The sequence below is a fragment of the Odontesthes bonariensis genome, chromosome 18 (genome assembly GCF_027942865.1).
Source record: "Odontesthes bonariensis isolate fOdoBon6 chromosome 18, fOdoBon6.hap1, whole genome shotgun sequence".
Classification (NCBI taxonomy): Eukaryota; Metazoa; Chordata; class Actinopteri; order Atheriniformes; family Atherinopsidae; genus Odontesthes; species Odontesthes bonariensis.
Window position 1 is genome coordinate 18,317,599 of NC_134523.1, and position 24,670 is coordinate 18,342,268.

Below are 24,670 nucleotides of genomic sequence, written 5' to 3' on the forward strand. Positions count from 1 at the left end.
CTGCTGGTGCCAGCTAAGTCGTTGTTCACAGTGTGAAGGGTTTTTCTTTGTTTTACTATTTACTACAGTGTAGAACAATATCTAAGACTTAAATTCTATAACATAAAACATGGATTTAAGTCCAGATTAATGCTTTCCAGAGTTAAAGAGCAGACACGTTTCTGCACAAGTGCTCCAATTTATAGATCATTTATTCAGACCCTTGAATACAACCCATAATGGTGTCCTGTAAAGTACCACCCTTACAACTATTAATCATTTTCACATCAGAGCAGACATTGTTCTTAAAGGTTTCTTTTAAGAAGCTACAAAATCCTCATAAGGAGGTAGGCGGGGGGGTTACTGGATAGCGTAGTTGGCAAGTGTAATTTATGTACACCCAACGAAGATGGCTTAAAGTGCAAAATAAGGGAAAGTAGCCAAAAAGCTCAGCATGTGTGTGAGCTCCCGAAAGACAGTTGGAAAAGCTCCAGGTGTAAACCTAGCCTGGTTTCAACATTTCAACATTTAAAAACTTTAGTTTTCAACTTTTGAGAATTCTCAAACACATTTAGTATTATTTACATCTTTTGAAACATATTTTTCAATGTTATTTTTGGGTGAAAGTGAAGAGACTCAGGAAAGTAGCCAAAGACAGAAAGACGACATGCATCAAAGGCCCACAGTTTCAGACTTGAACCTGTGTCTGCTGCAACAAGGATTTTTAGGCCTTTTACATCAGTGGTTGGTCAGCCAGTTGAGGTACTGTGTATTTTTTTTTTCAGAATCTAAAGTATGCCTTCCTAAAGACACTTTCTGCAAAAACAGCTCTGAACATCCAGCATCTCATTGTAGTCCGTATAGCTCTCCTGGTACTCTCAAATTCAGCTGTCACAGTTCAGTCCTCTGTGGTCACTTTAATCTTCATAAGATTCAAGCAGGTTCTGGTGGAGTCTTCATTAATTTTCCAGACTTTTTGACAAATTGTTTCTCAGGTTGCATTTGGTGGGAGGGGGGCCTTAGCCTGTTTGCTGATTAGCCTGGTTTTAATGACACCCTAAAACAACATTAGTGGCTTTGTGGACATAATTACAAGAGCAAATAAAAGGATACTTTGGGAAAAGAGGAATGACTAGGTCTACATTTGATAGGAAATCAATAGCACTTCTATTCTTGACAGAAATTTGATATTTGGCATGAGCTCTGACATGTAGGGTTAGGGTTATCTTCATCATTTCATCAAATATTTTGTCACAGATATTGAACTGAATCTGTAATGTGACGGGGTACCAAAAAAACCCAACACATTAACAATTTTTGGAACTTGGAAAGCCTTGAAACGTCTCACTTTATTCTTTCATCATTTTATCTTATAGTTGGCAATTTGATCCATCAAAATCATTATTTCATTTAATTTAATCATATTTAATTTAGGTTAATGTTACCTGACTTCCCCTCGTGGAAAATCAGGGATTTGAGGGGATGTAAACACTAAATAGATTATCATTACAGATTATATCACTTCTAACAATTCTAAGTAAAAGCACTTAAACAGAGAGCACCATCTTGACTCTCATCGGCCTGCTACCGCCTGATCATTAAACCTTCAGCCGTACCACTAATCTCATTCTTCGGAGGAGAATATGCTGTGAGCAGCTGAATGGACTCTACATGCTGCCCTCAGAGTAAACCATTGTGCTCCCGTCTCTCTCCATCTCAACGTATCTCTGGAGGAACCAGATCAGTGCATATTCAATTAAGACCTGAGTAATGCACTAGGTGGGAAGATAATCCCTTTTACTTCCGATACCCCCTAAGCTAATAATTACCACATGGTTTGTGTTTCCTCACAGGGGTGTCCAGTCTGTATCACATTCAGGTTTTTGTTACCTTTTATTCCCTCTCCAGCTCTTTTTCCAGATAGCTATTCCCCGTCTTTTGACCGCCATCTGTCTCACCGCCTCACTCTTGTGGTTTGTTCAATCCCTTCAGCACCAGTGATACCACTCAGTTCTACGAAGTGGTGATCAATCTCATCTATGCTGTAACTGCATGATGTAGATGATGCTATGTGAAGCACACAGAGGTGATGAGATGTGACTGTTGAAACAAACACTACATTGGGCAAATGCGAACATGATAGGATTTCTGAAAGCACTGCCATGTGATGAATGAAGGTGTTTGATGTTAATTTTGTCTCGGTGAGGTTTGATCTCATCAACACATAGAGATCAATACATTTTTCATCAGCTTAGTTGATCAATACATTCTGTTGTTTCTCTATTCATTTTGATTAGCGATGATAGATGAGCTGCCAAATTGCTCAGGACCTGTAGACAGTGGTCTTCTAAGCAATAACACACACACATATATATAAAGAGCATGCACATAAACACTACATTTACATTTTCTAATCTCTTCAGCTGATGCGTGAAAAGTTGTCTGAAAGATTCCTTCAATAATGTTAAATGTGCTGACGTGAAAAAGAAAATACCCCTTCTTTCAATTCTAAGTTATCCCTTTCTATATCAGAACAAAACAAAAAAAAGTCCTCTGGTTCTTACAAGGTAAAAAAAAAAGGTAAATACATTCTCAGATGAACAACAACACGTGGCGTATTACAAGATGTCATTATAACAAAAACTAAGACAAATTGCAGAAGCAGTGTGTGAAAAACTAAGTACACCCTATGATTCAGGAGCTTATATAACCACCTCTAGCAGCAGTAACTTTAGTTTTCTGTATGACTTTATCTGTCTCTCACATCATTCTGGGGGGATTTTGATGCACATTTATTTGCTTCAGTTCATTGAGGTTGGCACTAATTTGTTTATGCACAGCTCTCTTAAGATCCCTCCAAAGCATTTCAATCAGGTTGAGGTCTGCACTTTGACTGGACCATTGCAATACCTTGATTGTTTTCTTTTTCAGACATCATGCGGTAGATTTACTGCTCTGTTTGGGATCATTGTCCTGTTGCATGACCCAGTTTCCACCAAGCTTTGGCTGTCACACAGATGGCCTCACATTTGACTCCAGAATACTTTGGTGTACAGAGTTCATGCTGGGTGTACAATGAGGACAAGGTATCCAGGTCCTGTGGCTACAAAATAAGCCCAAATCATCAGCTCTCCAACACGGTGCTTGGCAGTTTGTATGAGGTGTTTGCACTGATTTGTTGTGTGTGGTTTTACCCAAAGGCTGCACCGTGTGTAGCACTGTGGCCTGACAAATCTCAGCAGGGGTCTTTCTGTGTGGACTATGCATGTTCTCCCAGTGCAAGTGTGGCTTCTCTCCAGTTTTCTGGCTTCCTCCCACAGTCCAAAATAAATGAATGTTGGGTTAATCTGTAATTCTAAATTGACGGTGGGGGTTTGTGTGAGTGTGGATGGTTGTTTGTGTTTGTGTTGCCCCTGTGATGGATTGGTGACCTGTCCCCGGTGTACACTGCCTCTCACCCGATAGCAGCTGGGATAGGCTCCACAACTCTGAATTGGAAGAAACAGGAACTGAAAATGGATGTTTTCTCCAAACGTGCTGCTGTGCAATATGACCAGACATTTCAACTTTGGTCCCATCTGTCCAAAGGACATTGTTCCAGAACTTGTGGGGTTTGTTTAGACGTAACTTTGAAAACTTAAGCTGTGCTGCCATGTTCTTTTTAGAGAGATGAGGCTTTCTCCTGCAACCCTTCTAATTAAGTCAAAGTTGTTCAGTGTTTTTCTAATTGTAGATGTAGATCTTTGATTTTTTTTCCCCCCCTGTTTATCTGAGCATTGCACGGTCTTACCGTGGGATGAACTTGCTGAAACATCCATCTCCGGCAAGATTGACAACTGTCTTTATCTTTCTCACCGTAGAATGATGGACTCAAAATTGTTTGGAAATGGCCTTATAACGCTTCTCAGGTTGACGGCAACAGTTGCTTCTCTAACATCATTACTGATTTCTTTCCTCCTTGTCATTATGTTTGTTTGTATTGTGGAAGATTATTTATTTTGTTATCTGTTGTTAATCTGAGGTTGCATTCACCAGATTTGAATACCTTTTAAAGCTGCAGTCTGCAAGATTTGTTGTTGTCATATGTAAAGTCCTACTTTTTGGCATTTTAAGAGTTTACATGATCTATCAGAACGCTTGAAGTTGAAAACGGTGACCTCCGTAGTCGCAAAATGCAAGAAATGCTTATTTTTTAACCGAAAAATAAAAAGTTATTCAACTTCCTGTCCCGCCCCTTCAAAACACATGAGAACTCGTGCACGTCTACGTGCACGCCAGATGCGCCTACACGACTCCTCATTCATCAACTCACCTGTCATTTGCGATCATAAGACACAGTAAGTAGACTAGCCCGAAATGAAGTTCAATAGTCCAGATAAATAAGCGTGGGGACGAGCCTACCTTGTATCGCGCGTGCACAATCGGTGATTGACAGGCAGCAGAGCCCAGCTCGTAAACCTGATTGGTTACCTTTTACCGGTCCGGTTTGCAATTTTGTAAACAAACCTGCTGGCTTTGGAGGGACCTAGCGGGACATATAGGGGACCTAGAGAACTCATTTTTTTTTGTATTGGGGTATTTAATGTACTACTTTCAGAATCCCCGGACAGTTCCAGGCATTATGCTTGAAAAAGAGTTGCAGACTGCAGCTTTAAGGACCAGATGATTCTAGATATATTAAACAATATCTGCATGCTATACTATCTTTTCTTTTAAAAGCATTCATCCTACTACCTGCCAGCACAAACTCAACACCTCAACTTCCTCCTGCTAATGAAGTACTCCAAGAAGAAAAGTTGGGTGATTACAACGGCATTGCCAAATGCCTCAGTGAGTCTGGCAGTAAAGCAGATGGGGATTGTAAGAGCAATGCTCGTTCATCCTGCCAAGTTACCCAGCAATCTTTCTGCAATTAAAAAGTTGTGGGCAGTCAAGTGAACTATCATTATTGCATGTTGCAGTTTGAGAGACAGACCCCCCCAAAAAACTTAGGTTATGATTAAACAAAATGCATTTCAGAGAAAATGAAACTGAAACGCACCCCATACCCTTGAATTTGAATTAATGGTGTGAATTAAATAATGTCACACTAATCTACCTTTTCAGCCCCACTCAAGCCTCAAGGCAAAAGCCTTTCCCTTTTCAGTAAAGCTTCCAGTGTCTGTAAGTCATAATTTTGCTGCATGGTAGAGCACATGCTCAAGAGGAAGCGTGTGTAGTCTGCTATTTGCGACACCGCTTTTGTATTTCAGTTTAATTCAATTTGGACAGTTCACAAATTAATCCATTCAAAATGGATGCACTGAGGGATTTAACTTAATACGGAGTAGACAGAAATATAGACTGACGTGAAGCAGTCATGAGTAGTTAATTGATCTGGGGCTAATAAAGTAGGATGTATGGGGATATATCTGCAATATAAGAATAAGTCAGAGAACGGCGCTGTTACCTTCTGTGATTAGCCCCTACAATTTAGCTGTGCGCACAAAAGGAAATGGGTCAGTAAAAAGCCAAGGCGCCCCTATTCCAGCATTTACTACCTACAGTCACGGTGTCAAGATGAATTCTCGTGATACTTGCAAAAGCAGCTGAGAGCCCAGCAGCTTGTTGGGGGGCTTGACATGTCAACAAACGAGATAAATTACCAGCACACAGGTAAAAGTACACGTCGCCTTATCTGTCGTTTAATAAACATCAAGAACTTTCGCGTCCTTGAGTCGAGGGTTGAGACAGTGAAAACACAGATAAATACACGGAAAGAAAGGTGAAGTGTCGTGTGGTGTGATTGCTTAGCTCAGACGAGAGCAACTCCACTTTTAAATGTGAGCTAATTAACCCGTTACTTGGCTGAATGCATCCGAGGGAGCAATTTAAAGTCCAGGAAAAAAAAACTGACGACATTTACTGATGCAGGGGAACGTTTAAGCGAACCTGAAACACAGATGTGTCACCCATCTTAAAGGCTATGACGTTAGCACACAGGCTTTACTTGTGTCGAGTCTGTCAACTGGTTAATTCCAGCTAATTTGTGACAGCTTTTTTAGCTTTTAGACAGCTAAAATGGTATTTTATCAACCATATTATAGTTGCTGAGGTAAATGTTAAGCCAATATGCCAATATCGCACAACAAGCAGATTAATGAGGCAATTGTTGGTCAATTTATCTCATAGAAAGTATTGATTAAGCAAGAAATGTTCAAGACTTCCAATAACTGCCAGCTTCACCAACCTCCTTCCCCCTCATCTTCATTTTCTGTCATCCTCTCTGCACTCTCAATGAAGGCATGTAAAGGTGTGCTGATGTGGATCAGCCTGACCAGTAGCTCTATCAGGACCTATATGTGCTCCACCACCATCCTCACCAGCTGCCTCAATGACGACCCCTCCACTAGTGTCACCTTTTGGCTCCCAGCCGCCACCGCAGCAGCAACAGCAGCAGGCCCAAGCAGCCCGAGATGTCAACACGGCGTCGCTGTGTCGCATCGGCCAGGAGACGGTCCAAGACATCGTCCTCAGGACCATGGAGATCTTTCAGCTTCTCAGGAACATGCAGGTCTGTCTCGCTGTGTCTCCGAGCCCACATGCCTCTGAAATATGGTTGCACCTCCCCTTCACTTTTCTGTCTTCAATACTGTCTTGTTTGAATATGTTTTCCATAGCCCCAGCACCTTTACCACACCTTAAAACTGTATGAAATATGACACAAGATGAGTAAAGCAAACCTTTAAAAAGACCAAAGAATTTATCAGCAAAAAAAATCCCCTAGAATAATAGAATATGCATCAACGGTATTGACAGGTCTGATGCTAAAATGACAGAGGAGTATTATGCAAATATCAAAATGAATGTCAATCAGGAAGGCGGTTCTTTAAGATGTTTTTTGTTGTGGGATTTCAAAACAAGTCTGTGCCAGCAACATTTATGGGAGGCTTAAAGCAGCAGGGGAAAAGCCTGATCAAGCCGTGATTTTTCTCAACTCTGTTCGTGCACAGCTCAAAGGCCAAAGCCAGTAGATATTCAAATCCTGCCGGCACACTAGAGAGTTCCAGTTCGATGTGACTTGTATTTTGAGCCTCGTGCTTTGAGATTCAAATAAGACTGAAAAAGAAATAGCTGAAAAGACAAAGCAAGTTTTCAGTTGTGTTATTCCAAATATATTTACATTACAACGGGACTTTTCAGAGAAGAAAAGCACAAAAGTATTTGTAATTGTACTTTTGAGTTTGACTGAGGATCGGGTTGGATTTTAGGATTAGGATTGTCTGAGTAACATGATGCTCACTGTTGGTATAAACCCGCTAATTTGCCACCTGTTTCCAGCACAATTCCTCTCCTCTTCCACTATCTTGACTGTCACTATCATCTTCTCTATAGAAGAGAGACTCCTCTGAAGCATTAAGCTAGGTACAGAAAATGGCAAGTTCTGATGAAGATTTGGGTCAGGCTTTTTTCCTTCTTCCAACAAATGGTTTAAAGGTTTGCAGTGAAAATATTCACATCATCCGGTGCCCCATGCAGACGTTCTTGCATGTCCGCCCAGCGCTTCCACAAAAACCGGTTCCCCACTAACACCGTTTTTCTGTGTACTGGGATAAGGACCACACAGAGGTGAATGTGACTGATTTTAAACCGTTACATTATCAGCTTTTCACTACAAGATATTAAATTAATCTTTCATGCTGTTGTTTTGTCCGTTTGTTATTTTCATGATGAATGTTGAGTTGTTAATCCTTTCAAAATGACCGTTATTATCCTACTTACTGCTAAATTGCATGACCTCCAGAATAAATATTTGAAATGATCAGTGCAGTGAAATCATTTTCAACTGCTGACGGTATGACTTTCACAACGTTTTACTTTAGGATTCTCATGATTTCATTGTCTTTTTTCATCCATTTTATCCCGTTTTTTAGTTTAATGTCAATGGTTTTGCTGTCTTTGACCACCACCTTTTTGCTATAAATAAAGCCACTTTCATGCACCATGTAATGGACTCATAATGATGCTGTGACTTTTAAACAGCAGCATGTCGGTGTCGGTAGCTGTTTGTTGAAAACTTGTCAGCCGAATGTTAGAAGTTCCTCATTTTGACCTAAATAATTACTGAAGAAGGGGGCACAGTGGGGTACAAAACACATGGGAATAGCAGTGGAAATGTTCGGTTAGTTTTATTCAGCTGCAGCATAAAACTAACAGAGGAATGGAAGTGATTCAAAAGTTGTCTTAAATCATTACGGCCTTTTCAGATAATTGTTACATGGGGATTTTGTCGTGTCTTTAAAAGACTCGGCTGACATATTTAAAACTTTAATGACGATGCAAAAGCAGATGTGTTTATTTGGTTTGGAGGCCATTAAAGACAAAAAAGGAAATTGTCATTTTGCATTGTTCAAACTTTAGTTTTAGCATCACAGATGAGACGTGAGCGCGCATTATTTTCTAGCTGTGTTTGTTTTTCACACCGTTTCTGAAAAATCCAGAGCGAGGTAGACAAAGATTTTGCATCCTTTTGATTTTCTCAGGGTTTATGGAGCTTATCTTTTTGTGTTGTCAGAACAAAGAATGAGCTACGGTAGATAAAACAGCTATCATCTCTGCTACAAACAAACTTTTTCCTTTTTTCGCTCCGCATGTTTGTGCATTTTGTTTTCACAAGTATAAGACTGATATCTCAAATATTCATATTATTCTTTCACATATTAATCATAAGTTTAGACTTAAAGATTCTCTGTTTTTGATCAGTTTCCACCGCAAACACCTGTAGTTCAGCTGTTGCCTCGCCGTGAAGACAACGTCAGCATGAGTTTATCATGTACGTCTGTCTGACTCTCCGTGTTGCTCCTCCTGCACTTAGTTCACATGACAGCCAAACACACCACAGCCACAGAATGCACAAACAGCGTTGCTGTGACTTGTTTTCTTTAGATCCAAGGTTGTTGTTATACTAATAAAAATTCTTCACGTATCTTCACTCCCACTCTTTTTCTCTTTCTGTCTGTCTCCTCTCGGCTTCACTGTCTCTTTCTTCGCTGTATTTGCCCTGCAGGCAGGCTTGTTCGTGTTTTGTAGGATGTTTATAATCAGACATTGCTGCCCCAGAGGCTTGTCGATCCTCTCTATAAAAGTACGTCTTGTTACTCTTTAACACCCACTGCAGTTAAAAGCCAATTACGATGCCCCAGTATGAGCTTCAGCTCAAACATTCTGCAAAAGTCAAAGCTTGCCTCTTCACACTGCTGAGTTTATTTTGTGGCTGATATTATGATATTATTTAGACTGATTACCATAGTGCTGCATAATCCCAAAGAAGTTAAACATATTCTTGACCTTTCTGTCTGGTCCACTTTTAAATAGAAGTGAATGATTTTCCTTTTTTTCCCCTTTTAGACTGTGCACATGACAGCACATACAGTGTTACGTGCATCATTGGAATGATTCTAATAGTCTATCGCCAATTAACAAAACTGATTTAAGATTACTTTTACTGTCATGTACACACAAATGTTAACACGAAATTAGTCCTCCGCATTTGACCCGTCCAGGTTGGCACCTGTTGAACACACACAGTAACACACTCATTGAAACAGAGCCCGGGGAGCGTGGGGGTAAGGGTGCCTTGCTTGTGGCAAGTAGGTGGATCTGTCAGTCCATCAATCTTTTCGAGCTGCGAGAGTGGGAATCGAACCACCGACCTTCCGATTATTGGATGACCTACTGAGCCACGGCCGCCCCGCCTTTCTCCTTTTGGTTGCAGTTGGACAGCAGTAAGTTTTTTTTTCAGCTTTTTATCAGCTTGGACATTTCTCAACACCACATTTTGTCTGTGCTTCGTCGCAGTTGCCTAATGGAGTCACTTACCATCCCAACACCCACCAGGACCGGCTGGGAAAACTCCAAGAGCACTTACGAATGCTCTCTGTGCTCTTCCGCAAGCTGCGCCTCGTCTACGACAAATGCAACGAGAACTGTGCAGGCTTGGAACCAATACCACCAGAGGTCAGTCATGGCGACACAGACACACTGATATTTGTTCATCGTCAGGGTAAATTAAAGGACAGCCACGTGCATTTCCTTTGAGTGTACTGACAGGTGTATGGATGGATTTTCTATAGCCATATCCATGTAGATAAAATACCCCAAATTCTTCTCAAAGCTGTTTAATGCAAAGATTTGCTGGTGAGTCTGTGTGTTAGTGTGGTTCTGCTTTGCTTTCTGTCTGGAGCAGAGTGAGGGAAGGAGGCTAATGGCTTTTAAATACGCCACCACACATTTATAGTGGGGTCAAAACAAAGTGACACAGATTACTTTTGCATGAGTCTCTACAGTGAAAATAATCCTCTTGGTCTGCTCGGTGACATAGTTACAACTAAGACTGAACCATCTCAACCTAAATGTGTTTCTATGTTATACTTGCGTCAATGAAACAACTGCCAAAGGGAATATTTGTGGAAGTAATACTAACTAGAGAGGACAAAGGCCCAAGCAAACTGCTTGTTTAAAATATGCACACTGTACACTGTGTCAAAAAGTTTGTGTTAACTTTGGAAAGTTGTGCCTCCCCTTCAGATTCAGATGGACAATGTCAGTGACACCATGATGGAAGCACATTACCTGTCCAGCAGCACAGGACCTTTACAATTTAGTTATGATGTTTAGGGAGATGGAAATGAGAGGTCATTGCTTTTTTTTTTTTTTCCAAACAAACTACCTTGAAATGATTCATTGTGGCTTTTAAAAGATTTGAATTTGTTAAGTAGCAGTTTAAGGACCTCTTAACCGCTTGAGAAGAATCCAGCACACCGCTCTATAAAGCCATTAATTTTGAGAAAATTGGCCCCTCTGAGCTAAATGCAGTCATTTTTGTGTCTTCCAAAGCGTGACTAAAAAGAAAGGTGTTGAAATTTTATACTGAGCATCCAAGAAACACTGATAACCAGCTAAATAGTTGTTGCTGAATGTTTAAGCAGTAATCAGAATCAGAATGAATACAGCTAATTTCCTAACTTTTGAAAATCAATATCTCCACTTTTTTTTCCACTTAAATTCAGCCAGATTTGTATTGTTTTAATGATACCTTTGGGTATATGTAGTACTGTGTCTTAAAGTCTTAAATCACCCCTTATTTCTTTATATATCACCAGAAAATAGGAAATGGTTGCAATGATGTATTTGATCATAAATGAAACATAAATTAACATAAATGAAAACATGGTTTATGTGACAAAAACACAGTTTTTACAATTCTAGCAATTTCGAAAGTCAGTATTTGGTATGAGCCCCTTTAATCTGCTGTAGATAGTTATTCAGGCCTGACACTTCTTATATTTTATCCTCCAATTGTGCAGTTTTCTCACATTTTTTAAAGAAATATTCCACACCATGCTGAGATATGCCGGCTGTTCAGCATGATAGCTCGAAAACAATTTTTGGCAATTTTTCGTAGACGCAATGAAAGTCGGCTGAAAGTCTTTGCAGTCCTAACAACTGCTAAATGTGTCATTTAAAACTGGTTCTTTGTTACGTTGTTTGTGTATTGACACAACGTTGGTTCATCCCTTGAGTTAGTGCCTTTTATACGCCTGAATGATTCATAGGTCAGTTTTCAGTAACTTAACTTAACTGTCATAATGATAAAGCTGTAGGTGGGGGTTTTGCACAGTGCTGTATATTGTATACAGGCTATAGCCATCATTTGGTCTTGTATTAAACACTGCCTGCCACACACATAGTGGTTTCAGAATGGAGGAAGCTGGGGAAGTAGTACTATTCATTGCAGATACATAAAAAAACTGTAAGATGTTTTATTACCACATTATTTAAAACATTCTTGAAAATGCCTTTTTCCCCTCTCCTTTAACTGGCTGTAATATTACATTGAGTGATTTTATTTCACAGGTAGGGGTTTGAACTTGCTGACTTCAAGGTTTTTTCTCTTCATGTGTGCCAAATGAGTCTGTTTTTCATCAGAACCAGGAGTACTGGCTTGGTGGTTGCTTACAAAATGATATTTTCTTGTTATGTTATCTCAAATGGAAAAAAATGTCTTGGGGTTTGTTTGCAAAATGGAAATACATTATTTCACATTTCTTATATTTTTGTGAACGTATTTCAGACATTAACTAGCAGCATTTGAAATGCATGAAGCAATTGTATCGGCGATGGATCGGCCCTTTTTACAGCTTAACCTGTTTACCTGTGGTAGCTTTAAGCTGCCACTTGGGGGCAGTGTGTGCTCTTAGCTGCTCTTTTTAAGGCTCTAGCATGGTTGCAGCGTCTGCTAGCGCGAGCGGTGTTGATGACGTCACGATTTCGTGCCCGCAATATATAGTGGCGCAAGTCGATGCGCCAGTAGTTGCAATCTTCTCCGTCACAGAGGTGGCGCTGCTACGTTAAGGTTACCGCTACTCTACAACCACGAAAGTGGATAAGAAAACAATGAAGAGCAGGAATACTGTCATTAATTATACTGCTGCAGTATTCGGATAATTTTAATTTTTTAATTCAGTTAATAGAGGTGAAGGTTTGAAGCCCGGCATCAACAGAGTCTCTGCCCTCTTCTTTGCCTTCACGTATCTGTCCCGTAGCTTCTTCCACACATTCTTACAGAACTCTCCCTCTTTCCCCAAAGTTCTGCCCATCTCTGTCCACCAGTTTTGGGAGTTTATGTGCTCCCTGTGCTGTTTCACTGCAGTTTCGTACAGGTGCCTGTACAAACTCACCTCCTGACTGAGCCTGGTCTCACATTGGTCTATCCGGTTTGTCGTTGTTAGCGCCGCCAAGTTACAAAAATCGACTGGTGCACGACAACGCGCTGCGCCGTCTTTTCAAGGGAAGCGCCAGGCCTGATACGTCATTTTGACGTCACGGTCCGCCACCGTCGTGACAGACGCGTCAACTGTAAATCCAGCTTTAGTCTTTGAGCAGATGTTGCATCTTTAGCTGTGCCAGACTACAGATGTCATAGTGGACAAAGAACTGCTTTGAGGTGGAGTGAATCTAAGGGCCCAAAAGGGCTCTGTTGAATTGTTTTTTTTTGTTTGTTTTTATTACCTTATGAAGGTTTCACGGAGTGAAATGATCTGGAAGTATCTAAGTTTCAGCGAGTATTTCCATTTAAAATGCTTTCGTTGTCATGTCCTTTAGCACACAAAGCTTCCTTTATCAACCAACAGAGATCTTTCAGTCCCACCGATCTGTGCGACTTTCAAAGTGATGCTCGGTTATTTTCATACAGTCCCACTACAGTCATTTGTGTGGATGAATAAGAGGACAGCTGGGTGAGTGTGAGCAGTGCGAACCCTTATCCTCAAAAATAAAAAAGTATGTTATATTATACCTTATTTTGCTAATATAACGTATGTTACAGCCTCTGTGTATAAGTGTATTAGATCAAGACCCACATCACGGCTTAGTGTCGGTGTTTCTCCCATCATCTTTTTGTTTTCCAACAATGTCCAATAAAAGATGGTAAAAAGTTACTGCATGTGCTGAGTACCCATAATCCTTTTCTCTGCTTAGAATATGTACATGACAGCACGATGCCCAGTTATTGACTTAAAAACGTAAAGATTGAAACGAGGACAGTGGTGCATCTGGATAAGTTGAAGTTGTCATGGGTTGATGTGGGTGATCAATTGAAATCAAAGTGGAGAAAGAGAACATGTTAAATGATGTTAAACAACCTCAGTGAGGAGAGGTGGGAGGTTGCTGGCACCTGCTCCGTGGAAACACAACGTGTGCTTTCCACCTTCAGCATATTCCAGAAAAGAGATAATCTCCTTTTCCTACAAAATAACACGTTGACTTTGAATTGGATGCTTGTTGAGCTTCTCTAAGGTGTGGCGTACACAGCTGAAGTTTACTTTTCAACTAAGATGGTGTCAAAAAAAATGGTTTGCAAACTAAATACTGCTGTTCATTGGATCCTGCTAAAATCCGCAGCAATCAGCCACAACATTATGAACACTAACACTGAGTCACTGTGTGTTCTGTACTGGCATGTTACTGCGGGTTGAGGGGTGAGGAGTCTGTGGATTGAGCTTGCTTCCCACAGATCCCATCATATTGGTGTCTGAGGGGTTTGGAGGCTGGGTGGACACCTCGGACTCCTCATGTTCTTTCCTAAGTGCTTTTTATGCAGCCCCCTGCTGCCGTGCTGGTTGAGCTGCTACTGTAAAGGAGAGCTGTTTCCAAATGGGGAACGGGACAGATCAGCAGAGTAACGCCGGGTTGCAGGATTGTCCATTGGAACGTTGAACTGTAATATTGAATTATTATCTATTAATGTTACAGTTGATAGTTGTCTTTTTTCTTTTTTACTCCATCCTGAGTAGAGTAGGAGTTTTTTTCATTTTACTTCAAGATATAACCATCTTAAAACTGGCTCCTCTTACATGACTAAAATAATTACTTTCAGATCTTCATTTAGAGATATTTTAGATTGTTACATTTGTTACCACCCATTGTTACACGATCTGTTGGTACTTGAATGCTATCTTGCCTCAAATCAAGTTATGGTTTCATTACATAAACACTACAGCCATAATTAGATTTTACATGATTCGGTTTTAACCACTGAAGTCATGGAACATCATTTTTCAATTGAACATGATTGCTTGATCCTCCCAGATACAAATGTCAACATATGCTTTATGTGCTTGTAAGTTGTTTTTTAAAAAAAAAAAAAATCCTCTCAGCCATTGCCACACTTAGCCCAGATTTTTTTTTCACACTAACTGCCAGCTAAATTAGGAAGCTGTTAGTTTAAAGGAAGTAGGCCATTGTTACTGCCACATCCCTATGCTCACACACGCATATATGTCCCCGCAGAGCCGAACACACAAACACACATCTTTTCCCTGGGGGCCTCTTATCTTGCCTGCTCCCTCTAGGTCTGTCTTTTCTGTGCTTGCAGCAGTTTCATTGGTCGTTTCAGGTGAGTCCCCAGAGTCTCTTTACAGCTTTACTGCTGATTACAGTCACCATCCACCTTCAGGAGCAACAACACTTTAGCTTTAGTCCTTCCCTGCCCGCCCTCACAAACTCACTGAATTTGTACGCAATCCTATCATGCACACACACATCTTTGTGATGGCACAAAGGCATGTTTTTCAGCTCATGTGTTTATACAAACGTGGACACGCACTTAAGAACCACTGGTGTGCTGGGTATACGCCGTGCGAGGTGCCGTGCAGGGCCACGGCGCGGCTATCCACCGCTCTTTGATTGGATTTATGACTGCAGCAGTCCCTTCACAATTTCTACAGATTGGCTCAGAGCTAATCTTCCTTACCAGACTCCCACAGGGGATAAAGGAGGATGTGGGAGGAGACCAGTCTTAAATTGGAACAAATTTATGTTGACTGCCACCATGTACATTTTCAGCATGAATAGCACCGTTGCGCCAAAGCATTTGGAATTGTCTGTCCACAGGTTGTTCAAAATGATTCTCGTCTGCAGCTCTGCCCCGATATCAAAATCTATGATGGGCTTTCTTTGACATTTTCCTTTGCTGTAACCCCAACCCTCCTCCCTTTCCCCACCTTATTTAAATGTTTATTCATTTCCCCTTGAGACCCAGTCCAGTGCTGACCAGCCAATACCTCAGCTCACCGTGTTTGTCTGCGGCTGAGGGTTGTTGATTTTGGCTCCAGTGTGCATGCCATTTATCATCGTGGAGAATTCAGGTGCCTGCCTGACAGGCGCTCACTATTGGCTGCCTGAAACAGGAAGTGGAATCAATGACTCGAGCAGCGTGACCTCATTGCAGCCTAATTAGCAGCAGACCTGTTTAATGAACAGCTGGACCAAGTGCACACGTCAGCGCTTACCCCTGTTTCTCTCCAGCTGTCGTCTGTTGCAGATTTTTTCCTCATTTTCTTATTCTCCGACACAGTTTTTCAATTAGTATTCCCATTTTTTTCCACCTTTATACCCCTTTGCTCTTATATCTACTCAATAGTTCCGTTTCTCCGTTTCCGTCTTCTTTTCAATCTGCCCATTAGTTCATGTTGGCTTTGTTTTTCCCATGTGTTCTCACCAACTTTACCTCTTCTCTTCTTTTACTGTTGTCAAAGTCTGCTGTCATTTCCTGCAGTGAAAGTTCTTACTATTTCATTTCCCAGTCCCCTCACCCGTCCGTCCTGCTATTTTCTTATTACTTAGATTTTTTTTCCCCACTCTTTTCCTTTTGTCTCACAGAGGCAACCTGGAGAACTTCATTATTCCATTCTTCTCTGTCAGGCAGGAAACCACATCCAGCTTTCTGTAGAAGAGGCAGGGGTTATGACTCACATAGGCACATTCACACAGACGTACGGAGTAGCTCTACACGCACCCACTCACATGCACAATACACTCTCCATCCATCTTTCCCAACCCTACTCAGCACATTTCATTTTCCGCCCTTTCGCTGCCAAAATCTGCCCGCTGCCTTTAAAAATTCAATATGTCATTTGCTTTGCTCTTAAATTATCTAATGAAAATGCTTAAATCTTTTGCAACTTAAAGTTTTCTTGAGTTAGAGGTTAGCTCATAGTTTGGGATAATGTCCCGCCCATGTCCTTGCTGTCTTTTCTCCTTCCAAGTTTACAGTTTGGCATGGAACTCTGCCTGGAAAATCTCAGGAAAACAGATTTTTCCATCTTTCTGTCACTCTTTTTCCCCTTGTGGCCTCATTGTTCCTTTATTTATGTTTCGTTTGCAGTTTAGATTAGAATTTTTCCAAGTTGTTACTGGAGCAAGGTGTGTTTTCCCACCATACAACAAGTTGCTTGGAGTCTCTCCTTCCTAATCTGTGTTTGTGATCTTGTCTGGTATGACGGTCTTTGTTTTGGAAAGGGAAAATTATCCAGTGTTTTTTTTTTTTTCTTTATGTTTTTTCTTTGTAACACTTTATTCAAACAAACTCAATCTTGTGGTTTGTAAAACTGCGTACCAAAATTGTTCTTATTTGCATATGAAAATGTACATTCACAGTGTTTTTTTTACAAGATTCTGCTTGATGCTGTTGCTCTGTACAGATTATCTGACATAACATCAATCACACATTGTCAGCGCAGGTTTTTCATATCTTTTTGTGTTACACAAAGAACAGTGTGTTCTCAAGACATCCATAGATCCCTTCATGTGTGACTGCAGCAAACCTCCTTCTCTCCACCCCACCCCACAGCGACCACTAGGGGGCAGTGTGATGTAAAGCAGCGAGCAGTGACCCTGCCAGCTCTCAGGAACGCTGCCTCGCCTGAAGGCTCTTGCACATCAGCCTCGCGGTAGTGTCAACCAGACAAGGTCAAGCACACAGAGCGTTTAAAAATGAATTAATCTCCCACTCGCTGTCTCCATTTCTCACTCTGTGCTGTTTCTCTGAGGAAGACGAGGCAGACTGCCTGAGTGTGAGAGCTTACACAGAATCCCCATTTTCATTACTTCATGGGAACAAGAGCATGAGACAGCATGTCTGTATTTCGCATTTGGCTTAGAAGTCTTTAACTGAGAGAACATGTAAATCTGGCCTTTGACTGCTCTTAGTGGGCATAGCTAAGACATTACATGCACAGTATATGAAATGTATTTGGACCCAATACTGAACACGTCAGGGAGGAGTTAGAAGTGCATGATTTCTTATCAGATATGATTACGAAATATGATACATGGACAGTGTAGATTTTACTGTGTAAGTGAGCTTTTTCGAAGTCATCTGCTTACTGTTATCTTGCTTACATTGATTAATACATCCTTTCTTTTTTTTGTTGCTCTGTCTTTCAGCAACTGATACCCTTTTTGGACGATGACGTCTCTAAACACGAGGATCGTTCCGGGGGTCAGAGCCGCTCTGCCAACGAGGAGAGGAGAGAAATCCTGGAAGTTAACAAGGTATTGTGTTATGTGTACAGGATTGGGTTACAGGTTGGATTTCCAGCCAGCGGTAACAACAAGAGGAAGAGGAAAAGGAGGGGCTGAAAAGGGCTTAACAAGCCAAAAAATGTGGATAAAGTTTAATCTTTATTGCATAACAACATGATGCTATTTCATTAAAGTTCTAGTAACCACTTGAAGATTAGAAATGAAAATTATGCATGAAATCAGTTCCATACAGCTGTTATTTGAATAGCACAAAACAAAATTAGGAGGCTAAGCTTGGTTGACTTTAATGTCTGCTGATAGAGCTGTGTGTTTAGAGGAGGTATTAAAGCTGCAGAGAAATATCATTAACCTCTAATCGTTAATTTGTTTTATTTCGTTGAGCATTCCAGAGAAACAGGAAGGCAACTTTCTGAGAGTTCACACATCTCTGTGTCTTGTTCATGAGTGAGCATAACATCTGGACTGGTGTGACACGACAGTGATGTTTGTTTGTTTGTTTGTTTGTTTTTTTTGGATCAAACTCCTATTTCTGGTCAGAAACTCTTAAGCATTTAGAGTGGCTGGACATGTTGGACTATTTCCACTAATGAATGCAGATCATAAATCATTAAAAATCAAGGCCTTGTGTTGTTAAAACACGTAAAAGACAAGCTGATCAGATAACTCTGTAGCATATAAATACATATCAAAAGAAGAGCTGGGCAAAATAGTGGCCCGTTGAGTTTTAAACATATATTATATATTTACAAGGAGAAAGCAGAGATGACCGCAATTGTTTTTTCTTCCGGTTCTTGGGAGGAAGGTGTTCACTTTTTGAGTTTCAAGTTTCAGCTATCAAACGCATGTAAAAGCTTTCTCGGGTTATTTTTCACTGTCAGATATGTTTTTGCTCAGCTCTGATAGAGAAGCTGTCTTATGTCACTTTAAAGTGCAGAGCAGGGAGCTTTTCTTCAGATTGATATGCTGTGTCACTCAAGTTTGAAATGTCATGGGAGTAGAATGCTGGAGGCAAACAGAGTGAATTTTACCATGGCAACGAATGTTATAATGACTCTTTCACATTGATGATAAACTTTCAAAATGAAGGACAGAGTCTGTTGTTGTGAAGGAAGCTGTGGGAAAGACTGTCCATTTAATGTGATATTTCATACTTTAAGATTTAACTCAAGTCTCATCCTGATTGATGTTGTGACATTTGTGGTTACTATAGTTATCACAATTTCCCCCAAAAAGCCCCAAATCATTTTCTTTTGCAGACATATTTTTTCGTGGCCATTTGATCTGCAAATCTTTGGCTGAATCTGTCTAACAAGAAGGGACGCAACACAGGTTCCTCAATTTCTTGAGGAAGTTTATGTCCTACCGTGTTTGCGGGAAAACATTGCTTATCTTCTCTAAGTCTATGGCGGAGAGTACAATTTTATTTGTGGTCATCTGTTGGGGCAGCAGCATCAGAGCCAGTGACTCAAATCAGAATCAGAATCAGTTTTAATGGCCAGGTTTGAGTAAACAAACAAGGAATTTGACTCCAGTTAAACTTCACTCTCAAAGTACAACACTCAACAATAACATAAAAGAATAAAATTAGAAATAAAGAACAGTAAGAATAGAATTTTAGTATTGGTGGTAAAATAAGGCGGTGTAGTGTATGAGAATAAATAAATACAGTATGTACATTTGCGATAAATAGACACTATTGGGGGGGAATGCAATTGTCCAGAGGGGTGTGCGGCTGGGAATGTCCGCCTTCTTGTTGTCCCTGTCAGTGTACCATGGCCGTGGACACCTAAACGGGTACAAGCAAAATGCAATAATACAATTGAAGAGAGTGAGAATAGTGCAATAGTGCAATATCAGAATAGGCAGGTTAAGGATTAGATATAACCGTAGTGCAAGGCAGTTCAGTGCAATAAAAATGTATTAATGGCAATACTGTATCTAAGATTAAAGTTTTAAAGGGCAGATGAGGTAGATGAACAGAACAGTCTGATTGACTATGTTCGCTGTAGGGGTGGGTGCTATTCCTGGGTGTTCAACAGAGTGACTGCTTGGGGGAAGAAGCTGTCTTTGTGTCTGAACAAACTGGTAAAGAGGTTGGCTCTGTGCTGGAGACTGCGTTGGAGCTCCTGAAACTGATTGTGCAAAGAAGAATGCTGCATGCATTGCTTAATATCATGGACAAAACTGCACACCCATTACACAACATACTGATCAATGTCTTCAGTCAGAGGCTTCTTCCAGTCTGCTGTAATACAGACAGGAGGTCATTCCTGCCTCAAACAATGGCCTTAGACAATGATTCTATGAATAATTATTCTGGATTATGATGCATTTATTTTTAATGCCATAAAAAAAATATATATACATATATTTTGGGGAATAATAATGTTATTGAATTAACCTGATTAAGATTAGGAGTGGATATTGTGTTTAAGGTTGCTGTAATGGCTGTATTTAAGATACCTTATCATAAGGAAGATTAAAGCTTAATAAACAGTAATGTTGGATTTCATGCCTGCATTACTTTCCACAAACCTCTTTTGCAATACCAGACACTTAATATCCAGCATATCTTACAGGCTCGGAGACACCACACATGTAAGATGGTGGTGGACTTACATGTCTTGTCTTCTTACATGTGTGGGTGTCTCCGAGCACACCTTGGTGCATGTAGATGTAGAACCTCAACATGCATTAGGACATCAATGTTTTTTTTAGACGCAAACCAGAGGACATGAGGTTCAGTAATGTCCATCTTAGCCATTTGCATTTGTTACTGGTTTCATCTCACACCTGCTAAAGGGTGACAAACACAGAGCGGCACAATCTGAACAGTCACCACCTCAGATCTCCAGCTAGATGCAGATGGAATGTTTTTTTTTTGTTTTTTTTTTTAGCTTGAAAGAAAAGAAATGACATGCAATCTTGACAATTTGTAAGATATGATAGCATTTGCATAATAATTTGTTTCAAGCTTAATATACACAACGCTATTTAGGCGAAAAAAAGAAAGCTGAAATCGACGCACAGAACTGTTGAGCAGCTTTACTGACAACTGTGATGTTTGCAGTATTATATTGGATCACTTTGGAACAGCTGGTTGTCATTTGCACATGATTTTATAAACACAGTGGACAGTAGTGCTCAAGGGCGACACTATATCAAAGGCTGCACATTCAACAACATATTAGTCCTGCTGCCTTCAAAAGCTGCAGTGATTTTACAAGCCAAAGGACAGCCGTTTCATGCAGTATAAAGCAGTTATGGACAACGGGCTCTGTAAAAATCACTTATCTTTGTTTTAGAGATGAACACAGACAGATTTTCAGTTATTCCTGTTTCATACACAATAAACTTTTTGTGCTGGTTTAGAAAACATCCACTGTTTGAATTTTAAGCATTTCTCCCTTAGTGTGCTACATTTTTTTTGGTTCTTGTTGGCGAAATTCTGTGATTTTTATACAGAGATGCAGTTATGGATCTCATTTCAGTGCAAAATGTTAGAAACATTTTCCTCTCAAATTCAAACTATGAGTTTTGCTCCAACTCGTTTGCATGAACCTCCCACCTGTTTGCGCCTTTCCTCCCACCTGCATTGTGTGTTTCTGCACCATCCAGATGCACAGGGTGAATAGAAAGGCCAGGGAAACTTCTTAAAAGCGGAACTTTTGCCAGCGCAGTTGCACCTTGACTAAAAGTGGACCCTTTATGGAATGGTTTAAAATACTCAGTTGCTTGGGAGTGCACACCAAGAAAAATCACTCCAGCATCATGAAGATAAGAATATGATTTTAATGTAAAAGAAAAATACAGGTTATATATATTTTTGTCACAGCAGTGCCGTGTAACCACCAAAACATGACACAGATTCTCTTAGCATCGGCAAAACCTGCTCCTTGATGTTTTAGCATTTGTCAATGTAGATTGTTTTGAGTCCAGGATTTGGTTTAAACTCTCTCTTAATGCCCATTAAGATGACATTAAATTATAATGTGGAAATAATATGCTTTGGGCCAATAAAACCAACATCCTGTATAAATGCAGGTGAAATAAAGAACCAGCAGCCAAACACAATACCTCCCAGTAGTGCCCGCATCTCACCTTAGGTCAGTAGTTATGAATAGTGGAGCATGCCAGAGATTCCACTTCCACATCATTCATTATTTTGGAGGAATTTTTGGTTTTCACAATCTGTCATGATTTTTCTGTTTCCTTTATACCGTATTTTGTGTTGAGTGAGGGTAAGAATAAGAGCTTTTGTTCTATCTTCAGAGAGACAAGTTTGTGTTTGCCTTCACACATTCTTTCAGGATGTGTCTGTGCTGGCTGAAGCCCTTGTCTTTTCCTTCTCTTTGTATGTGCATTGTGCTTCGCCTGTGCAGATTGTGCACGCCAAGCCGTCTGTGTTTGCTGCAATGATAATGGTCCAAGGTCAGAAATGTCAGCGGCAGAGACGAGAATTGGTTATTTTCGAGAGCGCAGCACAGTTCCCCCGGCTGCTTTTAAATGTTTACGCCACGGTGAAACATCACGGTGTGTGAACTCTGCTCTCAACCGCGCGCAGCCCTATCCAAAAGATGCATCACCTTTTCACCACAAATACACCACACCCGCACAGAGAACAGTAAAAGCCTGCTGCCATTAATAAACAAACAAGTGCTTGCTCCGATACTCGCAGTACTCGACTGAAACAGTGAATTGCGCTTTAGGTTTTCCTGCATAAAATAACAGGATTGGACCTTCTCTTCATGAATTTCAGTGAGAGGATATAGAACACTAGCACTAAAAGTGAGAGGTTCTTTTCCCCCTGTTAGAGACCTTTGTAACAGAGTGATAAATAACCTTGTTTGTGATGTGACCTTCCCCCCATGCAAAGCATTAGCATGCAAATTGATTCCTGTCAAACAATCCAAGTATGTAGAGATTGAAGGAACCGACTTCCATATTATGCTCAAGGCAAGCTCGTCTCGCACTCTTAACTCCTGAAGATGTTCACAGTCTCATACTTTTGAACACTTTGAGTCGATATGTATGCTTCACTTTTTAAACACGAGATTTATCACATTGTGAATGAATTGAGTTTAAAAGATGTCCAGATATTGAATTTCTTTAGCCACGACACTCATCGTCTGTCATAAAAATCTTACCTTTCTTTTTCTATATCATCATGATTCTGATGAATGTTTTAACCGGCATTCTGCTTGTGTAGGTGGAATTGTGCATTTCCTGGGTCATTACCTGTGGATCAGATCATTAATGGGAACACTTGGATGCATGTGGGAGTGTCTGTGTTTCTACATCAGAAGGAACAAAACGGGCTTGTACAATAATGTTGGTCGAGAGCAGAGTCATCATTAAGTATGCAAACGAGCCATGGTGGCAGGTAAATAAACAAGCCATTTAACTCATCTTACTAGTGTTGGGGAAACTCAAAAGTAGGAGGTGTCAGTAATGTATTGATTCAATAAAGTTCAGATATCAGGAGTATTGGTTCTGAACTGGCTGACTTTTTTACCATCAGTTTTGTGGTGTGAGTGTAAAGAGACAGCCTGATGTTGGTGGACCTTCACTAACATGAAAAACTTGGGTACAGTTTAATCTTGGGTACTCCATGTTAACTCCATGATTAAATATCATGGAGTTAACATCTATTATCAAGGTTGTTCATTTAAAAAAGGACAAAAAGGCACAAAAGTTAAATATATGTTCGTCTCAGGATGCTCACACTCACTCACACTCACTCATGAAAACAATTTGACCATCGCCTTGAAAGTTGTGGCTGCAAGGAATTGTGTTATTGAATGATCTCCAATTTTTTTTAGAAGGGATGGCCCAGTTGCTAAAGGAAATAAGAAAAATAAAGTATTGAAGTTCCTTCTCCTAAAATTTAGAGAGTTTGAACAGCTTTTATCGTGGCTGCTTCCAGGTAATTTAATTAATTCATTTTTTAAAGTTAAATAAAGAGCCTATTTCACTGATCTCCTTGAGTCTGGATAGTAGCTGTAGCATCAGCAAAACATCCAACCCAGGTGGTTTGATTTCACGAAGGATAGAAGGTCAGGAAACAGTTACGCTGTCGGAATCTGATTCAGATCCTGATGAGGAGGCGATGGAGAGACAGTCACTGTTTCTCAAAGTCAAAAATGCTTTCTCAGCAGGATGGGTCTTTCCATTTTGTGCCCTTATTAGACTAGGAAAGAGTTCCTCCTTGTATTTGAAGAATCCATAAAGGAAGCGTTCTAACGAGTGGGCAAACACAACAGCAGTTTGCCCCCCCCCCCCCATCAGTTAAGGCGGTAGCATGGTTGCCGCGTCTGTCACGGCGGTGGTGGACCGTGACGTCAAAATGACGTTTCAGGCCTGGCGCTTCCCTTGAAAAGACGGCGCAGTGCGGTGTCGTGCACCAGTCGATTTTTGTAACTTGGCGGCGCCGAGCACAACGAACCGGATGGACCGATGTGAGACCAGGCTCAGTGAGGAGGTGCGTTTGTACAGACAGCTGTACGAAACTGCAGTGAAACAGCACAGGGAGCACGAAAACTCCCCAAACTGGTGCACAGAGATGGCTTTGGGGAAAGAGGGAGAGTTCTGTAAGAATGTGTGGAAGCAGCTACGGGACAGATACGTGAAGGCAAAGAGGAGGGCAGAGACTCTGTTGATGCCGGGGGCTTCAAACCTTCACCTCTTTTAACTGAATTAAAAAATTAAAATGATCCGAAAACTGCAGCAGTATCATTAATTACAGTATTCTTGCTCTTGACAGCGGCATTGTTTTCTTCTGCACTTTCGTGGTTGTAGAGTAGCGGTAACCTTCACGTAGCAGCGC

General features: G+C 40.6%; 1 protein-coding gene across 1 annotated transcript in view; it reads left to right on the plus strand.

The window, feature by feature from the left end:
• Positions 1-5,538: 5,538 nt before the first annotated feature.
• Positions 5,539-24,670, plus strand: part of med30 (mediator complex subunit 30) — a 45,409-nt gene continuing 26,277 nt past the window's right edge. Inside the window, exons 1-4 of the mRNA XM_075449712.1 lie at positions 5,539-5,634; positions 6,262-6,532; positions 9,817-9,975; positions 17,746-17,853. Of these exons, the coding sequence (XP_075305827.1) occupies positions 6,353-6,532; positions 9,817-9,975; positions 17,746-17,853 (447 nt within the window). The 5' untranslated portion in view covers positions 5,539-5,634; positions 6,262-6,352. The remainder of the gene's footprint in view (positions 5,635-6,261; positions 6,533-9,816; positions 9,976-17,745; positions 17,854-24,670) is intronic.